The sequence below is a fragment of the Salmo salar genome, chromosome ssa04 (assembly GCF_905237065.1).
Source record: "Salmo salar chromosome ssa04, Ssal_v3.1, whole genome shotgun sequence".
Taxonomy (NCBI): domain Eukaryota; kingdom Metazoa; phylum Chordata; class Actinopteri; order Salmoniformes; family Salmonidae; genus Salmo; species Salmo salar.
Window position 1 is genome coordinate 76529886 of NC_059445.1, and position 19151 is coordinate 76549036.

Sequence of the window (19151 nt, forward strand, 5' to 3'; positions counted from 1 at the left end):
AGAATCCCCATTCATAACACCCTTTGAACATCTGTGTTACATTCAGTAAAGTGACATGGTCCTCAATAAAAAAAAAACTCAATACAATTCTATAAATCCTATTCAATTATTTTAAATGCAATAATATCAAGAGTTCTGATGAGGCTTACCTGAAATGCATGGGGTGTTGAGGGGAAGCGGTTTCTGAACAACTCAGGTGGTTCTGGTTGGTCCAGAAGACTCTCCACAGAGGCAGACTTCCCCTGAGAGGGGCTGGGTGACTCTCTCCAGCTAGCCTGGTGGGAATGACCTCCGGACTGAGAGGAGCCGGAGCTGAACTGGGCATACTTCATGGAGCTGGAGGTCGAGTCCAGGACGCATCCAGCGGAATGGGGCCTGTACAGCTTCTTCTTGAGGCCTCCTTTATTCCCAGACTGAGGCTTGAGACCCCAGTCAGATGGCTTCCCAGCCATGGAGTGCCTCTGGTTGGGGGATTGAGAGGCTTGAGGGGCAGGCTGCTGGGGCTTAGCCACCTTGAGGCCCGTCTTGCGCTCCATGTAGGCCACCAGGGCCTTGTGCTGGAGGTGCTGCAGGGAGGTCTTGGAGAGGCTGGAGGTGGACAGGGCCCTGCCTTTGGTCTCAAACATCTTCCTCCTAGCTGCCACCAGGCCCTGTTCTCCCAGCTCCTCCTCATCGCCTGAAAGTACCAGCAGTCCTACTTCACCCGAGTCACCCAGCTGGTTCAGCTTCTCCGGCTCTGAGTAGCACAGCTTCTTCTGCTCTGAAGTCAGACACCTCCTGCCCCCGATACGAGCCAACTGAGGCTGGGCAATGTTCGCTGGCCTCCCGTTCTCCTTTTCACCGTCCTTCACCACGCTCTCTTTCTCAACCTCCTTCAGCATTTCCTTTATGTCCTCCTTATCTGTCCCCTCAGAGTGTGTTGGGGAGGGGGTGAGTGTGTCTGCTGAGGTCTCAGAGTCCTGTGAAGAGGAGACTGTGTGAAGTACCGTGGGCCTGAGCTCAGGCCTCTGCCTCACTCTGTGGGGCCAGGACAGCTGCAGGTCACTCCTCTTAAAGGAGGTCTCCCTGAGGACCTTATCCTGGGCGCCCTTCAGTTTCTCCTTGTAGTACTTCTTAAAGGAGTCGTCCAGCATGTTGCAGGGGTGGGCGATCGCCTCCGTGCTCTCCTCCTTGGATGTTTCACCGTGTGGTGTCCTATCACTACAGCTAACGGGAGCTTGCCTTTCCTCATGAGCAGCATTGAGGCCTGCATCTTCACCTTGCATACTGACCTCAATGTCATCTTTGGGCTTCAAATTCAAATTTAGGGCCGCCCTGTTGGCTCCAGTGAGGTGGTAGAGCAGCGGGGTGTTTTCCTTGTTGATCTTCTGGCTGGCCACGCCTCCTAATGGCCGCCTCCTCCCTGCGTTGATTTGTTCGTCTCTCTTGTGGTGGGTGGCCTGCTCCATGCTGATCGGTGGAGGGACTTCCTGGCTGTGGGAATTTGATAACAGCGGACAGTTCTCCTCTCGGCCGCAGGAGAAGATGTGGTGGTTGGGGCTGTGATGCCTGCCGATCTCTCTGCTCTGGACCTTGAGACTTTGTTGTAAAGCATCGGAACTGCGGGAGCGCTGGTTTAAAATGTGAGAGGGGCCATATGAAATCCTACTCCGAGTCTGTTTCACCTCATCTTGGCTTCTATCTTGACTCTTGGTGTAAAACTCTCTGACATCGGTTGTTGTGGTGTCATGGGTGATATAGTGCCTCTGTTGGGTGTTCCTGAACATGTGGTCCATGGTGCTGTGCAACCTCTCCCTGTCCACAGGCTCAGACACAGGGCTCTCACTGCCTTCCCCTGACACACACAGAGAACCATGCTTCAGACTGGACTCTGACGACTTACAAACACCTGTAACGAAGTAGAACTGGCCCTTGTGTTGGATGCTGCTGTTGACCATGTTCTGTGCCACATGCAAGGGGATGGCGGATTGCGGTGGCTCCGGCAGGAGGGACCCGCGGGGCTCTTGCGTCCTCTTACGGTGACCCTCCGAATGGCCGCCACCACCAGCCTGCTGATTAGGGTGCTGCTCAGGCTGACTCATGCGAGGGGGTGATCGGCTTAAGATGTTTGCTGACGTTTGCTGCTCAGGGTTCTTATCCATGTGGTCAGAGTTGACTGGGTCCCTGTGATAGGGCTGTGAGGCCCGACGACCATAGACTCGGTCTGGCCTGAGACAGGCAGCATCAGGATTAGCTGTCCGGGGTCGTGGAGGAGACCTGTCTGCCAGCTGGCCCTCGGGACTGTGCTGCGCCCTGCAGTTCTCCAGGTTCCTGGTGGCTATGAAGCTGTCCAGGCGGTCGGGGGGTGGAGGCAGCTGAGGAGGAGGGGGTGGCAGCTTTTCTTGATTCTGATCACAGTACTGTGTTGCACTCAGGCAGCCATTGTTGTTACGATACTGGTTTGAGATGGCCTCCATGGAGCGGTAGAGCTGATCCATGCTCTTGGCGTCAGAGTCGAGGACATTGGGGTGGTAGATGGCCTTCACATACTTCAGGTCGGCATAGTGCAGGCTGTGGTGCTGGAGGTCATCTGGAAGGAAGGGGTAGTCTGGGGCGTTGGAGCCCCCAGAGAAGGAGCTGTAGGCCGAGTCGCCCTTGCCGTGGTGGTATGTGAACTGGTCGATGCTGCTGGTGGACTTGGCTGGGGAGAGCCGACTCAATGGTAGGCTCAGGGGGTGCAGGTCCAGGTTGCTCATTTTCTCAAAGTTTAAATTATAGGAATCCATCTGGCTTTGGAAACTGAAGTGTGGACACAAGTGAAATGGAGGTGACACCGACACATTCACCTTCAGTCTTTCACTTGAGAACTCAGGGTCATTTTCTGCCTTCTAAGCTTCTTTAGTAGTGTGCTTCTTGAATAACAAAGAAAAGCAAAAACAGAATGGTTATCTTAACAGAAATTAAATGTTATTTAACATGCTCCATTTCCTCCTCCTACAGCTGGGAGGTGTGGAAAACCCAACCCAAATATAGTTTCTTGCCAACAAAAAAACTCATAGGAAATGAGCTGCTTTCTCAGCGTAGCGGACTGTGTTGACTACTAATACTGTGTTTGTGTTAGATTCTCAACATGGCATGTCAACTGGGGCAACAACACTCGCTAGTTCAAAAGGTACAACCACAGAGCCTTCAATCTACACGCAATTAATAGAAATTCTCAGAGGATTGCAGGGTTTTTCTGCATATAAATTTCGTATTTCCCCCCCCGGGCCACCTATGTACAAATAGTAAAAAAAAAGAATTAAAAAAAAAAGATTTATTTCAGATTAAAAAAAAGAAAAACTTTTTTTTCGGTGTAACACTCAGACAGGACACGTTTGTCAGGGGTGCAGTGTTTCCCTATATTAATTTAGCAGTACTCCAAAAAATATTTATACATACCATACCTACCCGTTCAAAAGTTTGGGGTCACTTAGAAATGTCCTTGTTTTTGAAAGAAAAGCACATTTTCTGTCCATTAAAATAACATCAAATTGATCAGAAATACAGTATAGACATTGTTAATGTTGTAAATGGCTATTGTAGCTGGAAACGGCAGATTTATTTATGGAATATCTACATAGGCGTACAGAGGCCCATTATGAGCAACCATCACTCCTGTGTTCCAATGGCACGTTGTGTTAGCTAATCCAAGTTTCATTTTAAAAGGCTAATTGATCATTTGAAAACCCTTTTGCAATTATGTTAGCACAGCTGAAAACTGTTGTCCTGATTAAAGAAGCAATAAAACTGGCCTTCTTTAGACTAGTTGAGTATCTGGAGCATCAGCAATTGTGGGTTCGATTACAGGCTCAAAATGGCCAGAAACAAAGAACTTTCTTCTGAAATCTGTCAGTCTATACTTGTTCTGAGAAATGAAGGCTATACCATGCGAGAAATTGCCAAGAAACTGAAGATCTCGTACAACACTGTGTACTACTCCCTTCACAGAACAGCACAAACTGGCTCTAACCACAATAGAAAAGAGTGGGAGGCCCCGGTGCACAACTGAGCAAGAGGACAAGTACATTAGAGTGTCTAGTTTGAGAAACAGAAGCCTCACAAGTCCTCAACTGGCAGCTTCATTAAATAATATCCGCAAAACACCCGTCTCAACGTCAACAGTGAAGAGGTGACTCCGGGATGCTGGCCTTCTAGGAAGAGTTCCTCTGTCCAGTGTCTGTGTTCTTTTGCCCATCTTAAGATTTTATTTTTATTGGCCAGTCTGAAATATGGCCTTTTCTTTGCAACTAAGCCTAGAAGGCCAGCATCCCGGAGTCGCCTCTTCACTGTTGACGTTGAGACTGGTGTTTTGTGGCTACTATTTAATTTGCAAATGTATTTAATATAAAAAAACAAATACCTTATTTACATAAGTATTCAGACCATTTGCTGTGAGACTCGAAAATGAGCTCAGGCGCATCCTGTTTCCATTTATCATCCTTGAGACGTTTCTACAACTTGATTGGAGTCCACCTGTGATAAATTAAATTGATTGGACATGATTTGAAAAGGCGTGCACACACACACACACCTTTTAAGGTTCCACAGTTGACAGTGCATGTCAGAGCAAAAACAAAGCCATGAGGTTGAAGGAATTATCCGTAGAGCTCAGAGACAGGATTGTGTCGAGGCACAGATCTGGGGAAGGGTACCCAAACATTTCTGCAACATTGAAGGTCCAAGAACACAGTAGCCTCCATCATTCTTAAATGGAAGAAGTTTGGAACCACCAAGACTCTTCCTAGAGCTGGCCGCCCGGCCAAACTGAGCAATCGGGGGAGAAGGGCCTTGGTCAGGGAGGTGAGCAACCTTCCAGAAGGACAACCATCTCTGCAGCACTCCACCAATCAGGCTTTTATGGTAGAGGCCAGACGGAAGCCACTCCTCAGTAAAAAGGCACATGACAGCCCGCTTGGAGTTTGCCAAAAGACACCTAAAGACTCTCAGACCATGAGAAACAAGATTCACTGGTCTGATGAAACCAAGATTGAACTATTTGGCCTGAATGCCAAGCACCACGTCTGGAGGAAATCTGCAGAGAAGAATGGGAGAAACTCCCAACATACAGGTGTACCAAGCTTGTAGCGTCATATCAAAGACACAACGCTGTAATCACTGCCAAAAGTGCTTCAACAATGTACTGAGTAAAGAGTCTGAATACTTATGTAAATGTAATATTTCTTTATTTGTAATAAATTAGCAAAAATCTCTAAACCTTGGTTTTGCTTTGTTATTTAGGGTAGTGTGTGTAGATTTAGGGGGGGGGAACAATTGAATCAATTTTAGAATAAGGCTGTAATGTACAATATGTAAAATCAAGGTGTCTGAATATTTTCCGAAGGCGCTGTACAGCATGGAACACCTGTTAGAGGTGCCTTTGAAACCAGACCCTAATTACAACTTTGAGGTGTACATCACAGCGCACAGAAAATGCCTGGAATTCCATATCTACTTGGCAAACATACTGTATTTGGGGATTAGTCATGTGTGTGATAACTATTTTATGGATTATCCACAACTGGAGCACTGCATGTAGCACTGTGTGTTGGTTTAACTTATCAGGAAACCAACCAATCACATACACCGTACTCAATGAATGTGTTTGACTAGACCTAATGAAAAACATACTGACCACATTAAAAGGTTTTAAAAACGGAAAGTATATAATATGTTGAGTGTTTGGTGTTTGCGACAGAAAGGATTTAAAAACATGTATTTGTTTAACAAGGTAAATCAGTTAAGAACAAATTCTTATTTACAATGACGGCCTACCCCGGACGACGCTGGACCAATTGCACCGCCCTATGGGACTCCCAATCACGGCCGGATGTGATACAGCCCCCTCGAGAGCTGCACCTCAACCATCCAAGATCCCCCCCCTGTTCCCTTAGAGCTGCACCTCAACCATCCAAGATCCCACAGTTCCCCTCGAGAGCTGCCCCTCAACCATCCAAGATCCCCCAGTTCCCCTCGAGAGCTGCCCCTCAACCATCCAAGATCCCTCCCCCAGTTCCCCTCGAGAGCTGCCCCTCAACCATCCAAGATCCCCCCCAGTTCCCCTCGAGAGCTGCCCCTCAACCATCCAAGATCCCCCCTGTTCCCTTAGAGCTGCCCATCAACCATCCAAGATCCCCCCCAGTTCCCCTCGAGAGCTGCCCCTCAACCATCCAAGATCCCCCCTGTTCCCTTAGAGCTGCCCAACAACCATCCAAGATCCCCCCCTGTTCCCTTAGAGCTGCCCATCAACCATCCAAGATCCCCCATTCCCTTAGAGCTGCCCCTTAACCATCCAAGATCCCCCCCCTGTTCCCTTAGAGCTGCCCATCAAAAACATCCAAAATCCAATTTCTCAGTGATAAAAATCAAGGACATTTTCCTCATTCTGTAGCAGGAAGCAATAAAAAGTTCCCAAAGAACTTTCTCCAATAACTTAAATCTTTTAGTTTCATGTTGGCCTTGTTTATGTTCCTGCAACGGAAGAGATTCACTAAGCTTTCAGTAACAGTGAAACTTGTCTTTCTGCCCAAAATGGTGTTTACAGTACAGATATTACCCCACATCAAAATACTGATATAAAGTCCACCAACAGGTGGCCTTAATGTGGGGTGATGGTAGACTAAGAAGAATGCAGGCCTCTTGGCGATTACAGTCACACATACAAACAGATCAGTGTGGCCAACACAAAGACTAGCCAATGAGCACCACAGTCCTCCATGCCGACCAGGGTTCACTCCCTCATGGGCCAACACAGATAAACAAACAAATTGGTCAAATAACCACCATTCAAAATGGCTGAGGTAGGTCTGTTCTAAGTCCCATTACACCCCAAAGTGTGATAGATCTCACCCTAGTCCCCTGGTTTGCAGCAGACTGTATGAAAATCTCCAGCTACCAGGCATACATGCACACGTATACTGACCTCCCAGGTCTAGTTAGTGATGTTAAAAGGGGTTGGTTTGTGTGTGTTGTGGAGGGACACCCGTTTCTCCATGTGCAGCGGCTGCCTGGGCCTGCCAGGCTTCTCCCCAGTCCTGAACTGCTAGCTAGAACATATTAACGGGACCGAACAGGCCAGCGCTCATGTGGAAGTGATGAGGAGGACAGCCGGTGACAAAATGTACAGAGAGGACAGAGGCTGAATGTCCCAGACAAATACACTAACACGCACACCAGCAACCTGAACTGGTTTGCTGGATAAACCATCACAGTGACTGCAATTAGAGTCGACTCAACTCATACCAACAGATCTAAAACAGAATTCTCTTTGAAGAGCACCAGACAGAAACAACTTACCAAATCCACTGACCAATTTGTTGTTCACGTTTTCGATTGCGTATGAGGAAAAAAATAAAAAATAAAAAAAACATTTCCAAGTTAATCACTTGACTTTTAGATAAAACTATTAGGATATCTAATGAGGAAAAAGAAGGACCAAAACAAAAAACAAGTTACCAGGAGGAGATGTAAAGAAGAGTTCCAGAGAAAAAGAGTCTTTCTCCCCCCAAGACCAAGCCGAGAGGCGGCGATCGCATGCCTGTGACGTCTGTCCGCCTTGCTGATGCACAATGAGCTCTGTGGCAGAGGGAACATTTCACCGCAGATAGCTAGTGCTGTCTGTAAAAAAGGCCTTGCATTCCTCACTGGCTTCAAAGAAAGACAGGGCCCGGGCATGATTCATTCCCAGGGTCCTAGGCACATGGACAGCAGCCAAGCAGCAGGGGTGGGTGCTGCTCTCGCCCAAACACTCAAAGACCGACAACCAGGAGGACCCCAACACCATTTTCCATCCTCTCCCCTCTATTGCAGGCCCCAAACAACCAAACATTTGTCTTAATTTCCAAACACCTTGGGCCTAGAAGTTAGTTGTGGCTGACTTGTGTCAGTGCAAGGTCATGCAGATGTTATGACATTATGTTCATTAATTAACTGCTAAGCATCTAGACCCATTTCACCAGCTTTCATCATGGTCAACACAGTGCAAACTCACAGCTAGTCTAGAGATGTAGGCTTTTTTACTGTATGATAGTGGCCTCTGTATTTATATGATGATAACTTGGTTGTTATGCTTAACATTTTGGTTCATGCTGGAAGCGTCTGGTCTGAGGGGTGGTGTTAGGTGCTCTGTTGTTATGGTCACCTCTGCTGCCATTCCCACCTGTCAACCAACTGAATGTGTCAAAGGCCAAACACAGGAGAGCAGGGCTATTCTTAACATCCACCACTCTGACAGACCCAGCACATATACATGTTGCTTTTGTGCAAGTACACACATGACTATTGTATTTAATATTGACACACACACACACACACACACACAAAGGCAAGTTCAAATCAAAATTTGAAGTGATGCAGTTTAAGACCCTGCAGTGACTTGATTTGGGACTGATGCAGTGCATTCGGAAGGTATTCAGACACCTTTACTTTTTTCCACATTGTTACATTTTAGAATAAGGTTGAATAAGGTATTAAAAATGTTTCCCCCCTCAATCTACACACAATGCCCCATAATACAAAAGCAAAAACAGGTTTTTAGAAATGTTTGCAAATGTAATGAAACATCACATTTACATAAGTATTCAGACTAGAAGTTGGCCGATTAATTAGGGCTGATTTCAAGATTTCATAACAAAAATCGGTAATCTGCATTTTTGGACGCCAATTACATTGCATTCCACGAGGAAACTGCGTGGCAGGCTGACCACCTGTTACACAAGTGCAGCAAGGAGCCACGGTAAGTTGCTAGCTAGCATTAAACATACCTTATTAAAAAAAACAATCAATCAATGTTAACATAATCACTAGTTAACTACACATGGTTGATGACATCACTAGGTCAACTAGCTTGTCCTGCGTTGCATATAATCAACACAGTGCCTGTTAATTTATCATCAAATCACAGCCTACTTCGCCAAACGGGTGATATTTTAACAAAAGCGCATTCGCGAAAAAAGCACAATCGTTGCAAGACTGTACCTAACCATAAAATACTGTTCCATATTTCACTAAAATAATAAAGTTTTGTTTTCGAAATTATAGTTTCCGGCTTTGACCATACTGATGACCAAAGGCTCGTGTTTATGATATTATAATTAAGTCTATGATTTGATTGAGCAGTGGTAGGCAGCAGCAGGCTCGTAAGCATTCATTCAAACTTTACTGCATTTGCCAGTAGCTCTTAGCAATGCTTGGTTCACAGTGCTGTTTATGACTTCAAGCCTATCAACTCCTGAGATTAGGCTGGCAATACTAAAGTGCCTATTAGAACATCCAATAGTCAAAGGTATATGAAATACAAAATGGTGTAGAGAGAAATTGTCAATGCGTCATAATTCCTATAATAACTACAACCTAAAACTTCTTAACTGGGAATATTGAAGAACTGGGAATATTGAACCACCAGCTTTCATTTGATCTGAGCAAGAAACTTAAACGTTAGCTTTTTTACATGACACATATTGCACTTTTACTTTCTTCTCCAACACTGTTTTTTGCATTATTTAAACCAAATTGACCAGGTTTCAATATTTATTTGAGACTAAATAGATGTATTATTTTAAGTTAAAATAAGTGTTCATTGTTCATTCAGTAATGTTGTAATTGTCATTATTAAAAATATAAATAAAAAAATGTAAATGTTATAAAAAATGGCCGATTAATTGGTATCAGCTTTTTTTGGTCGTCCGAATAAATCGGTATTGAAAACAAATCATAAATCGGTCGACCTCTAATTCAGACCCTTTACTCTGTACTTTTTGAAGCACCGTTGGCAGCGATTACAACATCGAGTCTTCTTGGGTATGATGCTACAAGCTTGGCACACCTGTATTTGGGGAGTTTCTCCCATTCTTATCTGCAGAGCCTCTCAAGCTTTGTCAGGTTGGATGGGGCGCTGCACAGATATTTTCAGTTCTCTCCAGAGATATTCAAAATCGGGTTCAAGTCCGGGCTCTGGCTGGGCCACTCAAGGACATTCAGAGACTTGTCCCGAAGCCACTCCTGTGTCGTCTTGGCTGTGTACTTAGGGTCGTTGTCCTGTTGGAATGTGAACCTTCACCCCAGTCTGAGAACTCTGGTGCAGGTTATCATCAAGGATCTCTCTGTACTTTGCTCCATTCATCTTTGCAGCGGTCTAAGACACTGCATCTCAATGCTGGAGGTGTCACTACAGACCCTGGTTCGATTCCAGGCTGTATCACAAGCTGTATCCAGGCTGAGTCCCATAGGGTGGCTCACAATTGGCCCAGCATCGTCCGGGTTTGGCTGGGGTAGGCTGTCATTGTAAATAAGAATTTGTTCTTAACTGACTTGCCTAGTTAATTAAAGGCTAAATAAAATAAAACAAATTTAATCCCGCGATCCTGACTAATCTCATAGTCCCTTCCACTGAAAAACATCCCCATAGCATCCTTTAGGTGCCTTTTGGCAAACTCCAAGCAGCCTGTCATGTGCCTTTTACTGAGGAGTGGCTTCCGTCTGGCCCCTCCGCCATAAAGGCATGATTGGTGGAGTGCTGCAGAGATGGGTGATCCTTCCAGAAGGACAACTATCTCCACAGAGGAACTCTGGAGCTCTGTCAGAGTGACCATCGGGTTCTTGGTCACCAACCTGACCAAGGCCCTTCTCCCCCGATTGCTCAGTTTAGGCGAGCGACCAACTCTAGGAAGAGTCTTGCTGGTTCCAAACGTCTTCCATTTAAGAATGGAGGCCACTGTGTTCTTGGGGACCTTCAATGCTGCAGAAATGTTTTGTTACCCTTCCCCAGATCTGTGCCTCGACACAATCCTGTCTCGGAGCTCTATGGACAATTCCTTTGACCTCATGGATTAGTTTATGCTCTGACATGCACTGTCAACTGTGGGACCTTATATAGACGTGTGTGCCTTCCAAATAATGTCCAATCAATTTAATTTATCACAGGTGGACTCCAATCAAGTTGTAGAAACATCTCAAGGATGATCAATGGAAACAGGATGCACCTGGGCTCAATTTCGAGCAATGGGACAGGACTGCAACTCCCGTACAGACTCAGGAGAGGCAAAGGTCGAGAGCCATGCATCCTCCAAAACACGACCCTGCCAAGCCGCACTGCTTCTTGACACACTGCTGGCTTAACCTGGCAGCCACAGGCACCAATGTGTTGGAGGACAAACCGTACAACTGGCGACCGTGCATGCACCCGACCCGCCACAGGAACGCAATGGGACAAGGACATCACAGCCGGCCAAACCCTTCCCTAACCTGGAAGACACTGGGCCAATTGTGAGCTGCCTCATGGGTTTCCCGGTCACGGCCGGCTGCAACATAGCCCGGGATCGAACCCGGGTCTCTAGTGATGCCTCAAGCACTGCGATGCATAAATAAGGTATTTCTGTTCTTTATTTTTAATACATTTGCAAATATGTCAACAATTGGCTGTTTTAAAAAAAAATCTATTTTAGAAGGATGTAACGTAACTAAATGTGGAAAAGGGGAAGGGTCTGAATACTTTCCCAATGAACTGTATGGCAGCTATACTGTATGTGGCACCATTCAGGACAGACTTAGTCTACTTCACATGGTAACAAACCATTTTATACCTGGCAACTAATCTCCATTGCACCCAATCATAGACAGGCATTCAATTAAGGAAAAGACAGAGCGAGAGAGGGAGGGTGCTTATTAGGGAGGTGTCAGGGTTAAAAACCTCAGTAAGAAGATTTGACTGCAAGACCGGGTAAGTGCATTTCAGATACGTATTCCTTTCAGCGTGACCTCCATTTTAGTGCCTAGGTCGAGAATGGGCCAAACAACTGTGGCCTCACAAAAAATGGGTGTCAACAAGGGAAAAATCATGACACACATTAAGAGACAAAGAAATTGGAGATGCAGATTTGCTCATCCTTAGTTCTAGGACTTTCCTCAAGGTCCCAAGGTGAGAGAGAATGTCACCGTTAAGACAAATCAAACAAATGTTGAGAGGAAGAGCTTTGTGAAAAGGTGGAGATATTCAGTTACTGCAGAGCAGTCAGTGGGAAATGTCACTAGGCTGTCCACAAAACGTCACCAGACCCTGGGTGATAGTGACAGGCTAACAGGCTCTAATAAGCACCACATTCCCACAAATTAATATTGGAATGTGCCCACCAAGCATGACGGGGGACATCAGCTTGATGCTGTGGGACAATTTCTGTTCACACTGGTATGAGTGCCCAGTACCAGTTGATATTTTACCTTTTTAGCCCACAGAGAGCAAGTTAGAACATTCTGCACTACAAAAATACCACAGTTAAGCATTCTGACTCATCCCAAAGCTGAAGCTGGTCAAACATTAACTTGTGAAGCCTTCTACCCCAGAGCTTATGGATGAAACAAGAGCAGGGCTGTAGCCTAGTGGTTAGAGCTTTGGGCCAGTAACCGAAAGGTTGCTAGATCGAATCCCCAAGCTGACAAGGTAAAAATCTGTCGTTCTGCCCCTGAACAAGGCAGTTAACCCTCTGTTCCTAGGCCCTCATTGTAAATAAGAATTTGTTCTTAACCCTTTTTTATTTAACTAGGCAAGTCAGTTATTACTTATGCCATCTTGTTACTTTCATGTACAGAAAAATATAGAGTTAAGTTTGTATTAAGAGCCCGAGGCAGAAAAAAAGCAATATGACACTACGAAGGGGGTAAACCTAGACATTGTACTCAGTACAAACAATGTGAAGCTGCGGGGCAGGCCATGTTCAGTGTGTTTATTTAGGGTAACAACCTAGCTAATCTCCAGCTAGCCCTATAGGACTTGTCAACCAGCCACACAGAATTAGGCCATCTTGAGGGAAACACAAAGTACAATGGTGTCTTCACTTGGTTCGGTGAAACTCTGAAAAACACACAACCCGGGGCAGATCATTCACCGTTTCATACACTGGATTAAATAATGACAGCATCAACATTAAGCATAACCTTATGAACTAGAGGTGACAACAGCGGTGACAGAAGCGGGCTACGGAATGTGTGAGGGGAGAGAAAGAATGGCAGGCTGTGGAATACAAACAACAAACAATTGAACCACTTCCTGACAGGAGGCTGATGTAGGTTGAAAAAAGTTGCTCTGCTGGCTTGTCTTTTTCTCAAGACCTCACAGCAGTCCCGTCCTTCCCAAACTCCTTCCTACGACAATGTTGTGTCATAGCCTCTACAGAACCAGTCCAATTCAGAAAGTATGGGAGAGTCCTCTCTATAGCGGTCTCTGAGCATTTACACAACTAACATTTATTTTATTGAACCTTTATTTAACTCGGCAAGTCATATAAAACCAAATTGTTATTTACAATGACGGCCTTCAAAAAGGCAAAAGACCTCCTGCGGGGACGGGGGCTGGGATTAAAAACAAAAATCACGACAAGAGAGACACCACAACCCTTCGTAGAGACCCAAGACAACAACATAGCAAGGCAGCAACACATGGAAGCAGCATAAAACCGGGTGTAAACATTATTGGGCACAGACAACAGCACAAAGGGCAAGAAGGTAGAGACAACAATACATCACGCAAAGCAGCCACAACTGTCATTAAGAGTGTCCATGATTGAGTCTTTGAACGAAGAGATTGAGATAAAACTCTCCAGTTTGAGTGTTTGTTGCAGCTTGTTCCAGTCGCTAGCTGCAGCGAACTGAAAAGACAAGCGGTTCCATACAGTTATGGGATTGACAAAAGCCCTTACAGGCCTAGTTTTAATGATGACATGTAATACAGATGGTCATACGCACATCCTTAAAAAACCTAAGTGCGGGGATAATGAAGTATACTGCAGACTTTAAAACAACAGTTTGACCTCAAGAAGATCCTTGTGGATCGAAACATTGGTCAATACAGGTGGTAATTGGAAGCATATTCAATGTGCAGGCCTTTTAACAGCGAGAGAGAGACTGCAATCAAAGTGAGCCAAGATTTAAGGCAGAAAGCATTTAGCAATTGCAGTTCTCCATTCATGACATAGTAATAAAATACCAAAAGTAAAGTAGGAAAGCTAAAATAGGAGTAGCCTAGATTTCTGACAAGAGAGCTCCCAAATTGTATCAAATCTGGCAGTCACCATAATCACTTTCACAATAGTACATCACGTTTGGGCTTTCATATTTTCCTTTGTCATCAGAGGTGGGAGTCTTAGGCTGCGTTTACACAGTGTAAACGCAGCCCAATTCAGCCCCCCCCCAACGAATTGGTCTTTTGACCAATCACATCAGATCTTTTTCAGAGCTGGTCTGATTGGTCAAAATAACAATGAGTGAAACAATTATCAGAATTGGTCTGCCTGTGTACTCAGCCTAAGAGACCTTATTGTGATTCAGAGGGATTAGGTTACATGCGGAAGACACATTTCAGTTGAATACACTAGGTGTCCCCCTTTCCCCTTATTGCCAGGAGATCAAGGTCACTGTCTAGCCCCCTCCAATAACCTGTATTCAGACAGCCATTTTAGGCCCAGGATGACAACCTCTCCTTCACTCTCAGGAGGTGGTAAAGGAAAGCTATGTAAAACAATAATGTACTTTTGAAGGACGGAATAACACAACGGTTACATTGTTAACACACCAAGACCTCTTTAACACAACCAGGTATGTAATCCTCAAGAAAAACAGATGATTCAATTCCACTGTGTCCCTAGTCAGTGAAACCCAGAGGACAACAGAAACCCAAATCAAAGTTGTGACAACCTCTGGTCCGGTGGCTGTCAGACATGGTGTTCTTTGTTAACGCTGCAATGGCATGTGCATGACCGCATTCATGGCACCCACTCCTTATCACGGACACTTTACCCAGGAGCACGAGCAGTGGCCTCATTAGCCAGGAGCACGAGCAGTGGCCTCATTAGCCAGGAGCACGAGCAGTGGCCTCATTAGCCAGGAGCACGAGCAGTGGCAATTATTGCACACATGGAAAGGAATGTGCTTGGTAAAGCTGACAGGTACAGCAAATAGGCTCTACTGGTACAGGTTGTATTAAGTCATATATCTCCATTTAACATCTTCACTAGGAGATGGGACTACAAATACTAGTGTAAATCCCAATAGCCCTAATGGTAAAATGGAGCAGGGTAACCCTACCTAGCCTTCATCAAAAGAAAGAAAGTCCAGTCGCTCAGGTTACCCATCAACAGGTGTCCATCCAGGTGACATCCTCCAGCGACAACTCAAACGGACCCTCCTTTCGATGGCTGAAACAGACCTCCTTCCTCTGACAACGGATTACATAATGGGATGGACTTCAATGTTTTGTCTCAACATATTGACAGGCTGTTTTTACATCGTCAGTCTGCTTCCTGATATAAGCAGGGATTCTTGTGCTCTCAGTTGGCCACTGTTCAATAGTACTTATTCATTAGCGATAAAGCAGTGCTTTATCACACCCCCATCACAATCAGACGCCTGAAAAAAATGACAATGTTGTACAGCTCCACCTCCAGCCACAGTCCTGATTCTTAATTTATTCCCATTGTATGCCGCCAACTCCACTGTAAAACCATCATATGATGAAATTAGACTCATTCAAGCCACATAATGGCTTCTTTAATAAAAATCTTAACTATCGTTCTGAAGAGTCAAGTGATTTGTAATCTCCATTGTGTGCAGTCCGCCACCGTGACTGGGTTCCTTCATACAGAGCACAGGCAGAGACAGAGAAGGCTGTGAAACAGAACCCATAAAGAGATTAAACTTCACCCTACAGCATTACCACAGTGCAACACCGCCTGAACTGTGTAACCTGAAATGAAAATGAGAGCGCGAGAGAACAGATGAGAAGAGGTTAGAAAAATGGGGGGGAAATAAAATCTAAATTGAATTTGTCACATTGTTGGTAAACAGGTGTAGACTAACAGTTAAATACTTAACTCTGTATTGTTGGTAAAGTATCAGTTAAAAGATAAAACATGAAGAAAAATATATAAATAGCGATGAGGAATAACAAGGAGTAAAAATAACATAGCTATGTACAGGAAGTAGAAAATAACATTGCTACATACTCGAAGTACCAGTACGGAGTCAATGTGCAGGGGTGAGGTCATTGAGGTAGCTATGTGCATAATACACTGAGTGTAGAAAACATTAGGAACACCTTCCTAATATTGAGTTGCACCCCCTTTACCCTCAGAACAGTCTAAATTCATCGGGGCATGGACTCTACAAGGTGTCCAAAGCGTTCCACTGGGATGCTGGCCCATGTTGACTCCAATGCTTCCCACAGTGTGTCAAGTTGGCTTGATGTTCTTTGGGTGGTGGACCATTCTTGATACACACGGGAAACTGTTGAGCGTGAGAAAACCCAGCAGCGTTATATTTTACTTCTATATTTAACACCCCAATTTCGTGGTGTCCAATTGGTAGTTACAGTCTTGTCTCATCGCTGCAACTCCCGTACGGACTCTGGAGAGGCGAAGGTCGAGAGCCATGCGTCCTCCGAAACACAACCGCACTGCTTCTTGACACAATGCCCGCTTAACCCGGAAGCCAGCCACACCAATGTGTCAGAGGAAACACCGTACACCTGGCGACCATGCCAGCGTGCATGAGATGTTTGACGAGCAGGTGTCCACATACTTTTGGTCATGTAGCATAGCCATTAGCCTAGCCAACCACCACGGATATGGGTCGGCAAGCTAGAGCCCAACTACTGGATACCAGCTTGAACACAACTAACACAAATCTACTAAAACACAACCACAGATCAAAGAGAGAGCAGAGACTAATAAATTGATGGCTGGGGCCCATCCAAGAAATAGTGCATTGTGGGTAGTTTAGAAGATATCCGTAGGTTAATAAATAAGTAATAACCCAAAAACATAACTGTTTGTACGTATAGGTAACCAGATCATGAATACAACAAAAGTTACTAAGTATTTGACCACACTGTGTTGTTCCATTGGCGAGTAAAAACTCATGCTTCCTACCTTTTAAAAGCAAACCGAGTTCAAACCGATTCTACATGTAGAAAAGGGCGAAAATGACGCCCATCGGTCGCTAACGGTGGGTGGTCCCTGTAACACACTGCGCCGACAGCAAGCGAACAAACGGCCCTGTAATGTGCAGACCGACAATCATTTTGGTGATTTTTCTCCTTTGGAGTTAGAAGAAGTGAAGATTAGCTATTGGAAACAGAGTGGAATGTAGAAGGCTGCTTGTTTGTGAAACCTGTATATGTATAATGAACCGTATCTTTGATGACATGGTTGACACAATATTGATGTACTCACGGCATCTGCCATTGCACATTTCTTGACTGGCATAAGGAGGAAAACCAAGATGAGATTATTACAAATCTACTGGCTGCTAGTAGAGCACTCTTAACAACTGTCGTAATCAAACTCACTAAAATTCTGATAGGGGATCAATGTAACTGTCCAAAATGGTCTTGTGTGTTCAGGATGATATCGAGTCATCTCACTTCCATGACACATCACTGCAGGAATATGACAAACCCTAACGGCAGCTCTTGCTGATTGGTTCTGACAAGGTGCAGTATGAGGGAATTTCTCCAGAGTGCAGTGTTAAGTGTACCTCCCCGAGAGAGATTGGGACTGACAGAGGCCCGCTGGAGGAGACCAGGATGTCTGACATTCCATACACGCTTGGGAGACAGGAGAAAGTCTACCACAACCTACAGTTATCTCAGGAAGCACTGTGCTTCTCAAAAGAGTCAGTGTCTCATTGAAGATCCCTGCACCCCTTCCTCATCTTTAAATCATAGTTTCCCTATGCAATAGGACTCAGGCTCTCATCTAGACTTAGGCAATCTGTCAGTGGCTGATTTGTTGTCAAATCCCCTTTGTGATTGAAAAAAAAAAAAGGGTTCTTATGTCTCGTGGAAGAAAAGTACATGGAGTAAACAAAGACCCTGCCAGGTGAGATTATCAGTCAGAGACCTGCGTTTCTTTAGCTTATCATGAGAGCCACACCTATCACTTTGTACCCAAAGGACCCTCCATGTGATCTGCAGGGTCAAGCCTCGTGTCAACAGTGAAGTTCCATTTCTCATGTCACTGCTATGCAGCCCTCCATTTATACTGACATTTAACTTTCAAATCAGTGGTCTTTCTTCCTCCTATTCTCTCTCACTCAACGAGCTGTATAGGGCCATAAGCAAACAAGAAAATGCATATCCAGTGGTAGTGTTTCTCATGGCCTGTGATTTTAATGCATTTAATTCTGTTTTTTTTTTACCAGCATGTCACCTGTGCAACTAGAGGAGACAAAACCAAAGATCACTTTTACTTTACAAACAAACGCATACAAGGCTCTCTTTACCCTCCATTTGGCAAATCTTATCTCCCGCTTACAAGCAAAACCTTAAACAGGAAGTACTAGTGACGTGATCAAAAGGGAAGTGGTCCGATGAAGCGGATGCTAAGCTACAGGACTGTTTTGCTAGCACAGACTGGAGTATGTTCAGAGATTCACCCGATAATATTAAGGAGTTTACCACATAGCTTTATTAATAAGTGCATTGGCGACATCATCCCCACAGTGACTGTAAATAAGCTCAGCAAAAAAAGAAAACGTCCTCTCACTGTCAACTGCGTTTACTTTCAGCAAATTTAACATGTGTAAATATTTGTATGAACGTAACAAGATTCAACAACAGACAAACTGCACAAGTTCCACAGACATGCGACTAACAGAAATGTTATAATGTGTCCCTGAACAAGGGGGGGGGGATCTGTAACAGTCAGAATCTGGTGTGGCCACCAGCTGCATTAAGTAATGGACTGCACCAGATTTGCCTGTTCTTGCTGTGAGATGTTACCCCACTCTTCCACCAAGGCACCTGCAAGTTCCTGGACATTTCTGGGGGGGGGGATTGAGATTCGGGCTCTCCGCTGGCCATGGCAGAACACTGACATTCCTGTCTTGCAGGAAATCACGCACAGAACGAGCAGTACGGCAGGTGGCATTGTCATGCTGGAGGGTCATGTCAGGATGAGCCTGCAGGAAGGGTACCACATGAGGGAGGAGGATGTCTTCCCTGTAATGCACAGCGTTGAGATTGTCTGAAATGACAAGCTCAGTCCGATGATGCTGTGACACACCGCCCCAGACCATGACGGACCCTCCACCTCCAAATTGATCCCGCTCCAGAGTACAGGCCTCAGTGTAACGCTCATTCCTTCTAC

General features: G+C 45.2%; 1 protein-coding gene across 4 annotated transcripts in view; it reads right to left on the reverse strand.

Annotated features, from left to right (window-relative positions):
• LOC106603850 (protein Shroom3) overlaps window positions 1–19151 on the reverse strand; it is a 36447-nt gene that overhangs the window by 8533 nt on the left and 8763 nt on the right. For 2 of the 4 annotated variants that reach the window (XM_014198049.2, XM_014198047.2), the window contains exon 1: window positions 150–3498. In XM_014198049.2, coding sequence (XP_014053524.1) covers window positions 150–2765 — 2616 coding nt within the window. In that variant the 5' untranslated portion in view covers window positions 2766–3498. Of the gene's footprint in view, window positions 1–149; window positions 3499–19151 lie in introns of those variants that run through there. The other 2 variants (XM_014198046.2, XM_014198048.2) reach the window with 2 other exon arrangements.